This window comes from Cyrtonyx montezumae, unplaced genomic scaffold (assembly GCF_038088225.1).
Source record: "Cyrtonyx montezumae isolate F1298 unplaced genomic scaffold, pur_monq_1.0 scaffold_2, whole genome shotgun sequence".
NCBI classification, from domain to species: Eukaryota; Metazoa; Chordata; class Aves; order Galliformes; family Odontophoridae; genus Cyrtonyx; species Cyrtonyx montezumae.
The window spans coordinates 59,699,053-59,717,550 of NW_027071936.1; the positions used below are offsets into that span (position 1 = coordinate 59,699,053).

Sequence of the window (18,498 nt, forward strand, 5' to 3'; positions counted from 1 at the left end):
TGCACTGACACATCTGATCACAGCAGTAGGTCCAACTTAGTGCCAAGCCAGGAGGAGAAGAGCCAGACACTGAGGCTAACTCTTCCCAAAGACCAAACCAGTACATATTGAACCATTCACAGAGCTGCTGCAGGGACAACAGGACGCGCAGTGCCACGTGGGCAGCAAGCTGGTCTGGGATTTAACCACCCCTCAGCTTCTACTCCATTCCTGCTAAGGAGTGTGGTAGATCTTGTGTTTGAGAACAAAAGGGGGTACTGCAGCAAAAACCAGGTCCAGTAACCACATGTTACAGACCAAAACAATCTTCAGCTGCTCCCTCCTCCTGCCACCAGTACACTCACCAGCGAAGAACTTGGATAGGCTGAACAGCTGGGCTGAGCTCAATGGGATGAGGTTCAATAAGACCAAGTGCCGGGTCCTGCACTTTGGCCACAATAACCCCATGCAATGCTATAGGCTTGGGTCAGAATGGCTTGAAGAATGTAGAGAGGAAAAGGACCTGGGGGTGTTGGTTGATGCTTGGCTTAACATGAGCCAGCAGTGTGCCCAGGTGGCCAAGAAGGCCAACAGCATCCTGGCCTGTATTAGAAATAGTGTAGCCAGCAGGAGCAGGGAGGTGATCATCCCCCTGTACTCAGCTCTGGTGCGGCCACACCTCGAGTACTGTGTTCAGTTTTGGGCCCCTCACTACAAGAAGGACATTGAGGCCCTGGAGCGTGTTCAGAGAAGGGCAACAAAACTGGTGAGGGGTCTGGAGCACAAGTCTTATGAGGAGCGGCTGAAGGAGCTGGGATTGTTTAGTCTGGAGAAGAGGAGGCTCAGAGGAGACCTTATTGCACTCTACCACTTCCTGAAGGGAGGTTGTGGTGAGGAGGGGGTGGGCCTCTTCTCCCTGATAAATAACGACAGGACGAGGGGGAATGGCCACAAGTTGCGCCGGGGAAGATTTAGATTAGACCTGAGGAAGCATTTCTTTTCTGAAAGAGTGGTCAGGCACTGGAATGGCCTGCCTAGGGAGGTGGTTGAGGCACCATCCCTAGCGCTGTTTAAGAAGCATTTAGATGAGGTGCTAAGGGATTTGATTTAGTAGTTGGGTAGGGATAGTGATAGGAGGATGGTTGGACTAGATGATCTTGAAGGTCCTTTCCAACATTATGAACCTATGAACCTATGAACTGCTGCTTTCCAGCTCGCTTCTGACACCTACTTACTTCTCTGTCAAATTCCCCACGATTTGTTCCTGTGCTTATGGATTTGTGGCCAGTGCTGCTAAACGTCTCTTGTAAGAGGACCAAGTACGTGCACCGGCAAATGGCACTGCACAGGGTTCACCCTTCAGCAGTAATAGAGACAGACATTGGTGTGGGATGAATCTGAGCAACTCCTTACATAATAAAACTCTGGCATCCAAAGGCCAGTTTTCAGAACATAGAGCACAGCCTCCTCTATGTTCTGTGTGTTGAGCTACCCTTAAATTGCCAGCTCAGCCTACAGATGAGTAAATTTTAACTTATACAATAGCAGGTGCTAGGATTTATTTTTTTTTTAAAGGAATTAACAGCAATATAATGTAATGTAGAGATAAATTACTGTCATGCTAAATCTGCTTTCTGATCCCACCCCCCACTGCAAATTCTTCAGATAAATTGACACTTACTATTTCAGTAAAGCGGTGATGTTACATACGCCTCTGTGTACACAGTGAGATAATAAATTTGAATTATTTCTAGATGCTCTGATGCAGAAAAATCTATAAAAGCAAGTAAATTTTAAGTTAATTTTCCCTCACTCTGAAGTTCTTACCAGATTCAAAGTTTACTTGTCACCTGCACTTTCCTAAACCTGCCCACTGCATTATAAACCACTTACTGCATTACAATGCAGGATGTGAGTTACATGTATTTTGTAGTCACTTATGTGCCAGACTTTCAAAGATAGTCCACAGAAGAACTGTTTTTAATCTGTACCCCCTTGATCATCACTGGCCTAAGCTTCAGTGTGAGACTGCCTAAAGGCTTTCAAGGAAAGCATAAAACTGTACACATCTAAAAAAGAAAATCTAATTTTTTTTTAATGACACTTTAATTATAGGATCGTAGAAACATTAAGGTTGGAAAAGACCACTGAGGTCACTTAGTCCAGCCACCAAACCATCACACCAAACCATGTCCCTAATTCTACCCATCTACACTGCAAAAAGGGTATGTTTACATAGCTAGTCCTTACAAATTTTCATTCAATAACTTCTAAGTCTTCCATCTTTTTTCTGTTTGGTCTCTTTGCTGCACGATGTTAAATTAACACTTCCCTTCAATCTCAATTGCAAAGCAATGTCTGTGTAACTGGCTGAACGATAGCTGAGGATCTTCCCAAAGAAAAGAAAGGATGCATAAACATAATAATGTCATCTGGAAAAAATGCCGAATTGTAACAGAAATCAGCAGCTGGAAATCTAAACATCTCTATTCTTCTTGTGGTCATTTTAGCAAAGGATCTGTATGTTATCCCCAACAAACTGGAAAAGGTACTTACTGGAGCACACATGTTCCTGCACTGTTTAAATAACAATGTAATCACTCATAATTTAAATTTGAGTACAACTTTCCAAGCTACAATAATTAAAATTGTTTTGTTTAACCCTGTGGCAGAGAGGAAGATGAGGATTTTTTCCAAACTATTTGCTAAAAACAACTGATTGTCATGCACATTTAGATACCTACAGACACAAACTGGCATTTCACCAATAACACAGTACTATCAAAACTCTGATAACTATTTGCCTTTTTTTCGGCAAGTAAGCGCCTTCAAACCTTGGCCTTATCTCCTGCAGCACTTTTTGACTTGGAAAAAATCCATTATCCATATAAAAATGTACTGTAATAGCTTACAAGTAACACAATAAAAACCCACTGCAGCAGTACGTACATTTGGCAGCAACCTACGGAGAAGGTCAATGGAAGTGAAGAGGCACGCACACTGCATGCAGACGTGCAAAACGGATGCAAGGTGGAGAGTTCACCCATGGTATGTATAGGCTTGTTCAGACTGAGCTGCTATGCACTTCACTTGCTGACAGCAAGTCATGCCTGAGAGCACTGTGCCCAGACTGGCACTTCTGGCACATTGAAGTACTTCAAGAACATCCCAGACCAACATCATTTTGTCCTTCTGATAGTTAATTCACATTCTCCTTGCAAGGGCTCACTAACAGAAGAACACTAAATTAGAGATGACCAAAGCCTTTGTTTGTGCCAGTTACAAGTCACATTTATGACCAAAAGCTCTTTTCTTCTTATAACAATCACTTATGCAAGTTATGCAAGATGTGTGAGTAAACCCCTAACTACTCATATATTAACTGCATTACTGGAGTTGAAGGTGCCAAGGCCAAGTCCTGGGTCGTCTGATCTGGTGGGGGCAACCACCTGAACTGGAGGATTTCCCAACCCAAGCCATTCTAAGATTCTGTGACTAGAGTTAACCCATGAAAGCTACGTGGTAAGCACAAGGCTACTCATAGGATTGTAGCTTGACTTTCTTTTGCCCCAGCTGGTCACTGGAAATTGAAGGCACATTATTTACTCAGACAAAAAAGGTTTTGCATTTCTGAGCTCCTGCTGTTCAAATGATAGAACTGTAATGTTTTCAACAGAAGTATCAAACTTATAGCTCCATGGGGGGGGTGGCTGAAAGATACTATAAAAAGCAAGCCATCAGTTTTTAACAGATGCCACTGTAAGGCTTGACTTGCTCCTTCAGCCTTCTCAGCATTTTGCAATTTCCTGCGTGAGAATAACAACTGAATTTAAAAAACAAGCCAAAGTCATCTTTCCTATCTAACTTATTCAAGCTAAATACAAGAAGAGAAATAGATGCATCAAAATTAAATTACTTCACTTGTGAAGCTATTTATGTTAACATTAACAGGACTATAAATATAAATCTATATCCAGCCATCTAGCTAATCCTAGCCAGAGTTACTAAGACTTAGCTAAGTAAATAAATGCACACAGAGAATCAGGTGTAGACTCACTCCCCCGTTGAACCTGGAAGACATTTTTAACATTACAACCCCTCTTGTAAGGCCAGTAGCAGTCTGACAGCAGCATCATTGCATGAATTCTCCGTTCATGCTGAAAAATCCCAGTGCTAGCAGTTCAAAGCAACGTACAGAAAGGCAGCCCTTTGCAGAGAACCCACATGGTATGTTTTCCTTGTAAATACATTCTTTTACAATAGAAATATTGCAGTTCATGACCTATCATGATACTGCAACACTTACAAGCATGGTCCTGTGTATGGTTTGCTAAAGGCTGAGTCCATGCAGGTGAAAGGCTCAGCTCTGTGCACATGAGAGATCAAGGCCAGTGGCTTGGAGACTGAATTGGGGCATTTCTCCATCCTGTTGCCACACATCCTAACGCCACAGTAGGTAGAAAGGAACTTCATCAAGAAAACAGTTCTGCACTGACACAGAAGCTATGGTATAGCACAAGGTAATCCACTACTCACATCTAAATACTGGCCTTCTGAAATCCCAACTTGGTATTCCAGTATCAGAATATATCTCAGAAACAGAGACCAAGCAACAAATGGAACTGGAGAACACTGCATGTCAGTGCACCAGGCTAGCATTACTCATTTTAATTATGAAATATAAATAAACACATCACAGAAGCTACTTCCCTGCAAGATACACAGTGGAGAAATCACAATGGAACCTGGTCCCAAGGAGCTTCAGGTCCAGTAAAAAAGTTCATGCTACTCCCTTTGTATTGAATGTGTGTTTATAGAGTAGAACACTGTAACATTTTTGTGAAATAATAAGAAAATATTTTAAAACGAGTCTCATAAGAAATATTTATTCTTCCCTTCAGAGATAAGCTAGGGTAATAAATAGGAAAGGATGTCTTAGTACAGAAAAGATGACAATGGCAATTATCACCTCTCAAATGCATTTTTTTTTATTTGAGAGATTTCCAATCTTTTACATTACTATTGAGGCTGCAATCAAGTAAGTTCATAGGTCAAATTCTGCCTCAAAAACATCTTGGAAGATATTTTGCTCTAACCCAGGACTGATTTGATGCTACTTACATATAGCAGAGAATCATTCAAAAAATATTCATGTCAACATGGATGACCCAAATTTTATGCTGTTACATCAGGCATAGTTTTGGAGATATCAATAAAGAACTCAAAGTTCAAATGCAACTGTTTATTTTGAATAACTTCATTTTAAACTATTCTATGTGAGAAACCCAAGATCTGATTTTGTCACTATGTATGTTAAATTCCATGTGATAAGAATTGATAAAGATTACAGGTACACAGCAACTATGAAATCAAAGCCCATGGTGTCTAACACAGGGCTTTTAAGAACAGAAGCACCAAAAACATCACTACAAATTACTTATGTCTTTAGGCAGAATTAAATAAAACAATTTGTATGTGTGTGTGCTCTTGACTGTATGCACCCCTAAGACTGCAACATTTAAAGCTGAGCAATTTTAGCCAAAGATTGGTGAGGTATAGTTAACTTTATCTAGGAGTAATTAAGTTCTATGTCCATAAATGAGCGTATGAATTGAACAAAACCATGCCTGCAAACAATCAGGCACTGAGTTTTCTAGCTTTCATAAGATTTCATTAATACATTAATAAAGGCTTTACATAATTTATACACTCAGACATATACATATATTTTATCTGTAATGCGTGCTTACATACAAACATACATATGCACACATGCAAACATATGTGAACACATACCACACACACTCACATCCCCTTACCAGCACACATTCAAATTCTTTAAACAAAATGCCACCATTTAATAAGCACTGGAATCTGTTCCAGGTTCTTAAATGACTTTAGACGTATAGAAAAAGGTAGCTTACATCTATTGCATATGAAAAATAAAAGGAATTTAGAACCAAAATTAAAAAAAAAAAAAAGAAAGAAAGAAAGAAGAAGAAAGAATGCACACACACCCCTCACATTACCAGCTTTCCAATTAGGAATCAAAATATTGGAATGAATCTGGTATAAATGCAATATGCAATGGCAGCTTTGGATTTTTTCAAATAAATGTGAATCTTTTGGAATTCAAATTAGTACCAATTTATGGTGAGCAGAAGTTCTGTCACAGAAAAGTCACTGCTGAGCTCCTTTCTTCTTCTGCTCCAGCTCCTGCAAGCGTTCCTCCCGGCACTGTGCATGCTGTGTTCCCACTTTGTGGGCTGTCTCGGTGGCTGTAATGTCAATCTGTGCATATCGGGATGATCCACTCCCTGAAATAACAAATTAAATCATATAGTAATCTACACCCTTCATGCAATCTGAGGTAAAACTGACCCAGGCTGAAGCTATTGCTATACCTCTTCCTTAGATTTCTTAGGTCATCTTTGCCTGATATTAAAGTAAGTTCTGTAAAGGAAGTAAGATAAGTACAACAAAAAACCTCACAAGCTTTGTTATCTACTTGTTTTAGGTATCTGATTTTCTTCAAATATGCACCTGAATGGCTTGTATTTCTGCTCCAGGTTTCAATCTCCTCTCCTGCTTCTCCCAGTAGAAGACAAAATTGAACAAAATGACAATTTAATCTGATAATTGGCAATAAGGTAGATAAAAGTTGCTCTATTTGTTTAGGAGCAGAGCAGATTTGTGTATGTGCAGGTATACCACTCTGGAAGAAGTAAAAAGTTTAATATGAAAAATTATAATATTTACGATCATTAGGAGCACCTCCTAAGTTATACAACTTGAGCACGGGTTGTTGTTAGGCATACAGCAAAATTTATGTCATTTTTATGGAAGCAAGGCTCTTCATTCTTAACGCCTTGGTTCACTGTCATTAAAACGAAGATAAAACATGGCTTCCATATGTCAACAGAGTGTTATACAGAGATCTACATTAAAGTCTGGGAGAAGCTTAGAATTACTTACCTAAAGTCAATAGCACTGAACAACTCTAAATAAATAAGTAAAATAAAGGGATAAAATGGAAGATCTCTCAATAGCAATTGTGTGGAATTGAATGCCAAATCCTGGTTAGGAGTTTTCTGTAAGGAGGAATGAACCTGTAGCTGACTGTATGTGGTAGCAATTATTCACATCTGTGTGCTAATTCTCCAAGACAAGCATTACAAGAAAAATACCCATATCCAGAAAAAGAAATGGGGTGGGCAGGGAGTTATAATCAAATGGTTCTGCTTTCCTGCAGCCCTCATGGAAAGCAGACAGAAAACACCATTTATATTCTTACACATTTGCCACATGGCTCCAGAGGCAACGTTTTAATAACTTTAGGAGCAAACCCTGTACACTTACGCCCATGACCCTTTTGCTGAATCATAGATAGAAAAGTTAAGCAAGTATAGTCCTAGTGCATGCAGTGAAAACCCTGAGAATGAGAAGGAAATTACTCTGTCAGACTCCAGAGACACAGAAACATTCACTTCAGAAGGAGCTCATGTACAAACTCTGCTACTTATAAATCTTTTCCAGAAGAGTTGACAATTACAAGAATTAACTCACAAACATACAGGGGTACGACTTCCTCTGTTAGCCAGAGTCTATGGGCAGGTGAGAAATTAAGATTTTCCATACCACATACAATTTATAATGCTGTACCCGCCACTGTTTAGGTAGTCATGTAGGCTTCCTTACCTCTTATGTTTGTGGTGGCTTCTTGAAGTTCCAGTTCCATGTAATGAAGTTGTTTTTTGGAAGTAGGACTGACAGGAATATTAACATAGGTGGCTGTCTCACTGTGTGGTCGATCTGGGACATCAGCTGAATAACCTACAGCCCCTTCTGAAATAAGTAACGTTATTACAGACACTGTTTGCAATGAACCAATGAACCATTTCATAAAACACACAGTTCTGTCAAACATTCTGAAAGCAAACATTCAGCAGTAACATCTCAGCTTACAAAATGGTGCATTCTTCAATCCTAAATAGGACATGGGAAGTCTGAGGTTTCTACAGAAATCATCTTCAGAGACTGATCAAGTTAGAGTCTGTGCAGAAGACCACAGGCCATCGTTAGTGATCTCATCTTGTGACAGAGAGCAAACACTAGACAGAAATTCTCAAATAGATATACTATATGCAACACTATTAACCTGAGTTGGAGCTGAAAGCATTTGGAAGTAAAGCTTTACATGAAATGATCTGTCCCAGGAAGATGTGGACTATTTTAGCATCCAGAAGAAAGTGAACAAAATCACTAGAAGTTCAGAAATTCACAAAAACAGTCTGAACACTGCTTAATGCTTGGGGAAGGCAAGCTCGTGCAGACAATGCGGACAAAAATCTTAGAATGGTTTGGCTTGGAAGGGACCTTTAAGATCATTTAGTTCCTACTCCCCTCCTATTGGCAGGAATACCTTCCACTAGATCAGGTTGCTTGAAGCCCCATCCAGCCTGGCCTTCAGTGTTTCCAGGGAGGGGACATTCACAACTTCGCTGGACAACCTGTTCCAGCATATCACCACCCTCACAGTAAATAATTTCTTCCTAGTTTAAATATACCCTCTTCCAATATAAAGCCATTTTCCCCCCATCTGTTTCTAGATGCCTTCATAAAAAGCCTTCTTTTCTCCAGACTGAAGAGCCCCAGCTCTCTCAGCCTGCCCCTGTTGGGGAGGTACTACAAGTGGCAATATCTCATCTAATAGAAGACTTACATTTCAGGAAAAAAGTAATTAGATGTAGGAAAACCTTTCTAATAGTAAGGAGCACAAAGCATCAAAGGAAATCTCAGAGAACCTGAAGAATTTCAACATCTAGAACTTTCTGAAAAGGAGATTGACTAACATCAACCAGGAAACAGTTCTCTATGAAGTAATTCTGTCTTAAAGAAGACTTTATTATCTATTGGATGACTTAGCAAGACCTTCTCTAGTCCGATTGTTATTGCATACATACTATCACTCCTTTCATTTTGGTTTTCTTTTAAATGTTTGTTTAATTCATTCAGGAAAAAAAAAAAAAGAAAGAAAAAAAGGATTTCTAATTTTCTTTCTTCCACATCTATCTTCAGCAAGAAGCAAATTATCTTTGGGAAGAAGGAATGATTTTTTAAACTTTTTTAAGGTCAATGACTAAAGCCAGCTTTCTCCAGAATAAAATAATCCCATGACTGAATATTTATATATATCTGAGTAAACTGGTGGAAAAATAGTTGTCATGGGGAAACAGAAGATACTGTGCCAAAGCAAAGACAGTCATCACTTAAAATATGTATTGAATTGAAGAAGTGGTAATAAGATGATTACGTGTGGTTTATCAGCTATTATGAATGGACTCTTAATGACTTTCATTTAGGAAGTTCATCTCAAATGTAAACTTAAAATCCAGTGTGAAATAAAGAAACATAAACTACACAGTTTTTGAGTGCTAAGGATTATAAAGAGAACCCCATAGAGCCTGAGTGCAGAGAAATTGAAGTGAAGAAAATGCCTCCTGGAGTTTTGTCTGAGCTGTTTTACAGAAACTTGGCTTTTCATTTTTTCATCCAATAAAAATATTTCATTAAAAATGAAATACTGGCTTACCTTTGTTTGAAGAAAAGGGTTTATTTGAATAGCATGAGACAGTCAACATCTCTTACTAAGGAAATAAGGCACACACAGAGTGCCATGGACAAAGAAGTTGTTTTCTGTAGACCTTCCTGGTAGAAAGTCCTTACGAGAAGGTTCAGAAGACCAGGATTTGTGCAGGATTTGTGACTATTATGAAGGGAGAATTTAGAAGGAAAAAAAGACAAGAATTTGCAGTTACAGTTTGAAGACATTCTGAAAGAAATGGCAGAAGAATGTGTGGGGAGAAAGAGAGGAAAAGGTAGAAACAAAATAGATGATTAAACTAGAAATGAGAAGGAGAAAATAAGAAATTAAGTGGTATTTAAAAGAATCAGAGCGAGGGGGAAGGCGAGGAAAGGAAAAGAGAGGAACGATTTGGAAGAGGAGAAATATGTGTATTTGAAAGGGATGTTTCAGTCTTTCAGCATTTGTTGTTCATCAAAAGAAAACACTATAAACAGCGCTGTGGTATATACGCGTCTGTATATGCATATGAGTGTTCAAGAGTCTGAACATATTTGTAAAACTAACGTCTGCAATGATCATCACTTCAAAAAAAAAAATCAACATTTAGAAGATATTCACATGGTAAAGAAAAAAAAAAGCAGAAATTATCTTCCTGTGATGCAACTGGTCTCAAAGACCTTTACTCACCAGATTCCTCAAGGCTAGTAGGAGTTCCAGGTTCTGCAGGAAGTGTCAGCATCTCATAGCCACCTTTAGGACCTACAGTACAGGAACACCATCCACAGCTTAGAATTCAGCAATGTGCACAACGTAGACAAAGGATATGATTTTTCTGCTTTCGAGCAATGTTCTGCTAATCTAAACAATCATACTGAAATTAAAAAAATCTCAGAAAGTAGCTATTGTTGACTTTTCTGTGGTGGTGATATCAGCATTTTTTTAATGAGAGCAAGTAAATAAACTTGGCCATTTTTACGGATATACACTCAGAAGGGCACTAAAGTCAACAGTGTGTTTTGCTATACATCAACGTGGGAGCATCACAGTCTTGAACGCATGAATCAGGAAGAAGTGGGTGGGTGATCTTGGGAGCATTTGGAAGACTCCTGTTAAAATTCCACCTCCAGCATGATGGATACTTTCTGACAAAGCACTGTAGAAAGCAATTAAACTATCCCTTGCAAGGACAACTTTGCATTTCAAGTGCAAATCCCTGCAAGAAGTTAAGTCATGCAACATCACTGGTGCTTCCAGAGCACTAAGATGAAAAAAGATTCCCCGGTTCCAACATGAACATGGACTCTAGCCCAGTTTCATGTAAGGCAAGCTAAGACACTGTGTCTTTAATACGAATACAATGGTATTAATTTTGAATAAAAAACACTCAAAATTTCATCTGCAGATGTTCTTTCCTCCATTACCATGAACTATCTTTAAATATGCTGTTTGTTTCCCCACCTTCTCATTGCTAGGGTTCGGGATTTCTCATGACCTAAGGTGGGGTTTTTTTGGTAGGTATCCTTTGTTAAAGTACTGGCAGCATTATGCTGCTGTGAATAAGATTACTGCCAATGTTCTGACACTTATCTGTCACTGCCTCTTCAAACTTATCCCATCTGTCAATGTCTTGCTAACAAAACCCTGCATCGCAAGAAGCCCAAAGATATCTAACTGTAGAAAAAGGAAATCAAATCATACAGTAACATTTCCTGAATTTTAAAATATTTTAAGTCTAAATAAACTCAAATTTAAATGCACACATATACTTCATAACCAATCATGCCTACCAGCTTGGAGACTGTGCCCTCTATGAAGTTTCAGAGACCCAGAAGCTGCCATGACAGAAGAAGCACCTGTTTCCAAAGAGAGATATTCATATTAAATCTAAATACCTGCTGCTATTGTTAGATATCTGCTGTGCATCAGCATTCTTAGTAAATGTTTCTGAAACGTCAAGAAAAATTACCATAAGTACTGTAAGTCTGGCACTTGCTCTTGTAAAACTTCATGCAGTTGGTAATTGTTCAACCCTCTAATTTGTCAAGATCTCTCTGCAAGAATTCAAAGCTGTCATTAAATTCTTATCAGACTGGATCCAAAACCTGTTAAAGAAAAGAACTGTACTACACTTCAGTAGTCCACTGTCCAGTGATGAAGAATCTAGCTTCAGTAGGGTTTGAATCCGGGTCACAGCTGGTTCTTGTGAAATACTGTTCTAAGCATTACAGCCAAGAAAGCTTTACCAAGAACATATCAGATAGCACAGTCGTTCTTCTTTCCTCTGCTCTATTCAGATCAGCATGAAATTCTCCAAATAGCTCTAGGTAAGGAAGTTTAAGGACAGATGAGCTGGAAACTTGGAAATGTACAAACTGAGACAAACTGCATTAAGTGTGTACAAGTCCATATATCCCTTCTTTATGCAACAGGTAAATTAAACAGCATTATACTTCTCAGTTAGCATTATCATTAGCTGGCCCTGAATTTCTCATTCTTACAATGGGCACCTTAATCAAAATAAATGGCATTTACTTCCTGACATGAATAATTTCATGGGAACTTCTTGTGCAAATAAGTGATACTTAACAGAAATAAAGTAGGAGGTTCTGCTTATGAGCAACCCAGCCACTGGTGACAGGGCAGCTGTACCAAGAGCTGCTAGGAACTTGAGATCAGTATAAAATTAACACTGTCTTCCAAACTGATGAATAGTCTTTGAGCAGGTGAGACACTTCTTTGCAAATTGTTTTTAAAATAGCAACCAAAAATTAACATAATTCATATGTAACACAAAGAAATTTTGTATGATAAATAGCAGCCTCTATTACCTAAGAAATCTACACGATCTAGGAACAAAAAGAAAATGGTACTTTCTCAACTTCGTTCCTGCATAAATGATATACCCATAAAAATGTTTTGTAATTCTTATGCTTGTAAAATTATTCCTACACTTTTATTAAATAAATGTAAACAAAATAGATAATTTCACTTGATGAAGATGATAGATTAAAAAATAGCAAACACCTCAAAAGTGCATAACTGAATTAAAACCTTTTTTTGTTTGTTTGTTTTATATATATATTATAACAGCATATTTAGTGTAATCCAAGGTTACAAGAGTGACCGAGTGTGTCATATGGAGAAAACTGTATTTCAAAAAATGAGATCAGACTTTAGAACCTTTATGTATCCTGGTGAAATCTTTAACATCAAAAACTTTTTTTCCTGCCATTAAAAAGACTGCTAATATAAATAAACGCAAAAACAGGATGAAGAAGCGTGACACCCCAAACTAGACAGCTTTTTTATACTTCCCAACTCAAGAGAATCCCATTCCTACATTATGAGGGACTCCAGAACATGCTTTATAAAATTTAAAGTTCCACCTTACTTTGAAAAGACAACTGCAGCTTTACACTAAATGCAGTTACATCACAAAACTGATTATTTTTTTCCCCTCAAAAATATTAAGTAATTCAATAGAAATAATTCTACAGGAAATCGTGATTTTGAACCAATGTTTGTAGGAGCTGTGAAAAACAGGTGAGGGGGAAGTAAATTTATAGCCATAAAAGATTCCAGTCCATTTAGGGTCAAGTAGAAATCTTCCCCTATGGAGTTGCTTTAAAACAACCATGACAGTGCTTCAGGCTTTGAAGTATTGCTTTGTCCTCATTTTCATATCAGGCAAATAAATATTTACATAGTCAAATCCCTCATGGAATTTCTGTGAAGCTTCTAAATGCATTACGTATCAACAGAGATCAATGTATTTTCTTCCTCCTTCTTCATAGTGACCATATATACTGGCCTTATCCTTATCCCTATCCTAGGATAACACTTACAGGAATGGAAGAAGGTAAGAAGGCACCTTTCTGAACATACAAAGCATGCAGCAGGAGACTGACATTCTCTTCCGTCAGTTTTCATCTTATAAGGGATTCTTAAGAACAAACTTTTGCCCTTCCCTGTGTGGTTGTCTTGCTAAGATCTTTGTTAAAACCAAACAGTTCATCAAGAAATTGAATTGCATTCTACTTTCTTCAGTGTATAAAAGGAAGACAATCTTCGAAATGTGACAAAATGGAAATACAGTGTTTCCTTACAGAATTTCTTTCATTCCTACCTACTATTAAACTCAAAAAACTGATGGAGCTCAAACTTTTTGAAATGTATTTCTAAGTGCATATGCACTTCTTTATGCCCACTCTTCGATAATCTCAGTTTTCAGCACATGCACCACTAGAAACAGCCATGGAAAAGAATACAAATGAGGGAAGCTGGAATACACGTAATAACCCAAGCCCATGCAGGTATGTTTTCAAATCTTGTCACCTACTCTTACACAGAACACACACATAATATCCAAGCAATTGCCTCTTACTGCCCAGTCTCTCTGCCTTTATAGTGTAGGTCACAGAACACGCAAATGTCATCAAGTCACCCTACAACAGGAAACAGGAACCTGCTGGATCTACTCAGCCCAGAGGATGAGCCAGCAGCATATGGATCACTCGCCAATATTTAGCCCTGTGACCTATAGCTTAGTTATGGTGGAAACTGTATAGCATGCTTTACTGACTCAACAGTGGTATCACTGTGAACTTTGTCTTCATACCTCTGAAGCACTGATGACATGTATCCTCTAAATTTTTTTTAATTATAAATTATTTCCAACCCAAGCAATAGGAACCAATACAGTATGGGCCACATCCTTCTCAAACTACACAGCCAAAAAAAAAAAAAAAAGGAAAGAAAAAAGAAATCTAAAATTTAAGAGTTGCAAAACTTAATGATATTCAAGTACATTGCTTCCAACAGAGGATGTTTCTTTATTTCTTATTTTTCCATTCAGCTCTTGATTTTTGTAATGTCAGAGCCTGCAGTGCAGAAGCACAGACGGATCAGAGTTCCCACTACAGATGTTTCACCTGGGTTTTAAAATGCTACAGTATTCACAAATACTTTTTTCAGCTTGCCATTAGAACTAGATAAGTTTCTTTGAAGTTGCTTAGTTGATTGCTCAGAACATATAACTAACAATAGAAAGATAACATTACCACCTACACCCACTAGCAATAAACTGAAAAACACTCAAACAATTGATCATGACTAACTCCATTTGTTGATACAGAATTGAAGCATTCAAAAGCAAAAATTGTTAAACAGAACAGGGGGCATATAGAGCACCCAATGAGGTGAGTTTGCATTTGCATGTCGTATTTGAATGAAAAAGAAAAATGAACACAATCATTTCTGTGGTAAAAATAAAAAGTATTTGCGACTAAGCATATTGGTACAGTAGCAAACAACCTTACTGTGTCAGGTCACTGTAAAATTATGCACATTAGTAGGCGTAGCTTGCTATCAAGCCTGATTTTGAAAGCAATTACCTGAAATCAGTATGCTTCTGTGTTATCCATAAATCTGAATTAAAGCAGCAGCATAGAGAAACAGAAAAGTTCTAATGCTGCTCCTTTAGTCCAGCAAAACTGTTTGAATTACCGCTTGGCACCGAGGGACCTTTCAGTATGTGCAAGGAATTGAAGGGTTACTGCATTTTCAGAGCTTTGTGATACAATGATTAATTCTACTTGAAGTGCTCACATATCTACAAACAATACTCCCAAATGGAAAATCTGAAGATAATAAAAATGAGACAGAGAAAACGTGGGTTTATTCTGCACTGTGAAGAACAGTTTAGTATTAAAGAATGAAGTAGAAATACGTAATCAAAGAATCACGTAGCTGAAGAGACTGAGAGATGAAAACCTCAAAAATATGGCTAAGAACTTCAGCCACTTGCTTTAGATGCTGTATGTGTCTAAGGCATTTTATAGTAAATACAAGTATTAGGATTTTGCAGTATACCAAACATGAAAACCCACCCAAATTTTTACCAATATAGTGTATTCCCTTTCTTTTAATACTAAAATATATTCTCTAGTTGCATTTCCAGACTGTTTGAATGATTTAACAAAAAAGCTAACTCCTTCATCTGCATGAACAGCATAAGACCAATTTTTTCAAGTAACGTTTGCACCAACACTTAGTTTGCCACTGAAATTCATGTAGAAATATACCCACCACACACTGCTATAGAACCAGGTCCCACTCTACTTACACTCACTTCCATCATAAGAATTCATCTGGTCTCATTGAGTTGATTAGAGGACTAAATCTCGAGTTATTAGACGTAAAGAGAACATCAGAGGTAATGATACAATTTGTGCCCCTATTTAGACCTCTAGAAATCAACAGAAATTCCACTGACTCGAGTGGAATAACTAGGAACAAGATCTGCTACACGCTTTTGGATTTACTCCTGCTAAGACCAAGGAGTAGAACTACTTATGACCTCCCTTAGAGACATCTCCTGATCCTAGGTATCTTACTGGATTTGCTCCACAAGCAGCAATCATCTACAATTTTTTTCTGAATTTTCCAAACATTTTATTTTTTTTTTTGCTTCATAAAGGAATGCAAACACAAAATGTTTTCCTATTAGGAACAGCATACCTGATAAATTAAGTGAATACTAAATTATCAAGAGAAGAGGTAAAGAATATAAGGATGTCTAAGACACTAGACAACATTTCTGTGCAGACATCCCAAAGGAATGAGGTGAGCACAGTATATAAAGTAGAGCATAGTTAAAGGCGTGTGAAGTGTTATCTGTGAAGTAAAATAGTGATACAAAAGTGACCAGAGCAGTCAGGCTAAATGAGACAGCAAACTCCAAACGACCAATACATTCTACTGATAGGGAGATTTACAATGCAAAGATGATCAGTGCTTTACCTTTGCCCAAATAATCTTTCAAGGCCAGATATTCAGTTTCCATGTCTGTTAATGAGAGTTTCTATTGACATGAGAGAAGCAGCTCCATGTTTTCTCTAGTAAGAATGCACTTCTGAATTTTTGTGCTATTTAGAAAACTACATCTACATTGTAAATACAAATCAAGTTTGTCCTTGGTATTCATATAGACTAAAAAGAACAATGTTTTTGAGAACATAAATAGAAAAAGCACAATATCAGTGTCGTTATCAAGTCATGAATTTGAGCCTCTTTAGATTATAAAAGGAAGGAAATATTCAAATGTATTAATCTTTGCAATCAAAGGCACTACAGATTACAATGTACTTCATAAATGCCAGTCTCACAAATTGCAGCAGCAAAACCAACCACAAGCACATACTTCTCAGTATAGTCTCTAGTCCTTCTTCCTTGAGCACATTGTTTTGTTCATCATCATTTGAGACTTAAGCATCAATTTATATTAACAAAGTAAATTAAGTGGTTCCTACCTGGTAGAGCTGGTAAGACTCCAGACTGTAATACTGCTGATCCCTAAAAAAAAAAAAAAAAAAAAAAAAAAAACATAAGATTTTAGAATGAGAAACAAAATATGCAGGCCAGTATTCTCCCCAAACACATTCTGTCGTTCACAGATGATCAGGAACAGTGACATTTTGATCTCCAGATAGCTCCAAAGCCATTCCTGGACTACAACATCAGAGTAGGCTGTGAGGTCAGCCTGCTCTGTGCTGCTGATCCCCATGTTGCCAAGATCTCTCTTATTTCTGGGCTCATAGTAAAAGCAATGATTTGTCACCACAATCAATTCTTTTTTATTTATTAAATGCATCTTCTGAACTTTGAAGTGAACAAAAACACTATACAGCTACCAGAAGTGAGCCATAATGTTGTTCAATTGCACAGAAGTAAAACTCCATTTTATGCTAATACCTGACAGCAATTTTCCTCATCTAAATATACAGACCTACTGTGACCTCTGAACTCTTTTTTCCTATGCTTTCCTGAGAAATGGAAGCTTTTGAGAAGTACTCAAGATGTATAAGCACCTCTATATAGACACTGCATTAACTCCCTCAATTTTTTAATAGGAAACAAAATAGATTTACGTATTATAAAGTTCAAGTCATAATAATTCCTGCACAATATTTTCTTAAGGCAAATGTATGGAGATGTAACATTTATTACATTACACATTGCTCAATCCAGAACAAGGTGACACTGAGCAGCAAAATGGAAGGAAAAGAAATTCACAGGAATACCTGAGAAAAATGTAAGCACTGAAGCAACCCAGGCATCACATTTTCTGTGAATAATCTCTGTGGCTGCTTTCAAATAGCGGTGTATTATTTTTTATCGGAAATTATTTTCTTGATGGCATTTTGATTATTTTTAAACTTCCTTTTGTTTACTACTTCACTCTCTATTTTGCTGAGCTGCTTCCTAATTTTCAGAAACTATAAATATAACATAGAAGAACTGTCAGTTAGCAACTGGATCCAGCTCCAGTTAAAGTAAGTGGAATGACAATTTTGGCTTTCATGGAACTTGCATGACATGGAAAACATTAAATAATCACTGTAATCTTTTCTTTTCAGACAAAATATACACTGGAAGAGCTTTGTTAGACCATTGGGTGTATAGTTCTAAAATTCAGTCTTGAAACACTCAACACAAAACAACTTTGAACAGGGGATTAACACACATCAGACCGTCATGATCCTATTGCAAACATGGAAACTCCAGTTTCAGTATTTATCGAGACTTTTTTTAGCTTTATGCTTAAAAAAGACACTGAATACGAGCAACTGCACAGCATAGAAGGAAGGGGTGGAGGGAAACAGAAACAGACAAGATTCCATTTTTGAAACAAAAAAAATCCATAGTGTCTTATTTAAAAACATATATATACACACACGCATATATATATATATATATATATATATATATATGCTTTTTTACATATATAATTTGTTTAACCATAGTAGATGTTATTTGTTTCTGTGGTTACTGTGTTCCACTGCAGAAGATGTGGATTTCAGTGGGGGAAAAATGCATAATTATCTACACAGGCAAAGTACAGAGGACTACAGAACCCCTTATGAGTGATACCT

The 18,498-nt window shown here is 37.6% G+C and overlaps 1 protein-coding gene across 1 annotated transcript in view; it reads right to left on the bottom strand.

Annotated features, from left to right (window-relative positions):
• Positions 1 to 5,571: 5,571 nt before the first annotated feature.
• The window catches only part of DOK7 (docking protein 7), a 59,028-nt gene continuing 46,101 nt past the window's right edge, over positions 5,572 to 18,498 (bottom strand). The window contains exons 8-12 of the mRNA XM_065735840.1: positions 16,876 to 16,918; positions 11,353 to 11,418; positions 10,253 to 10,324; positions 7,678 to 7,824; positions 5,572 to 6,296 (exon numbers count right to left, since the gene is read on the bottom strand). Of these exons, the coding sequence (XP_065591912.1) occupies positions 6,160 to 6,296; positions 7,678 to 7,824; positions 10,253 to 10,324; positions 11,353 to 11,418; positions 16,876 to 16,918 (465 nt within the window). The 3' untranslated portion in view covers positions 5,572 to 6,159. The remainder of the gene's footprint in view (positions 6,297 to 7,677; positions 7,825 to 10,252; positions 10,325 to 11,352; positions 11,419 to 16,875; positions 16,919 to 18,498) is intronic.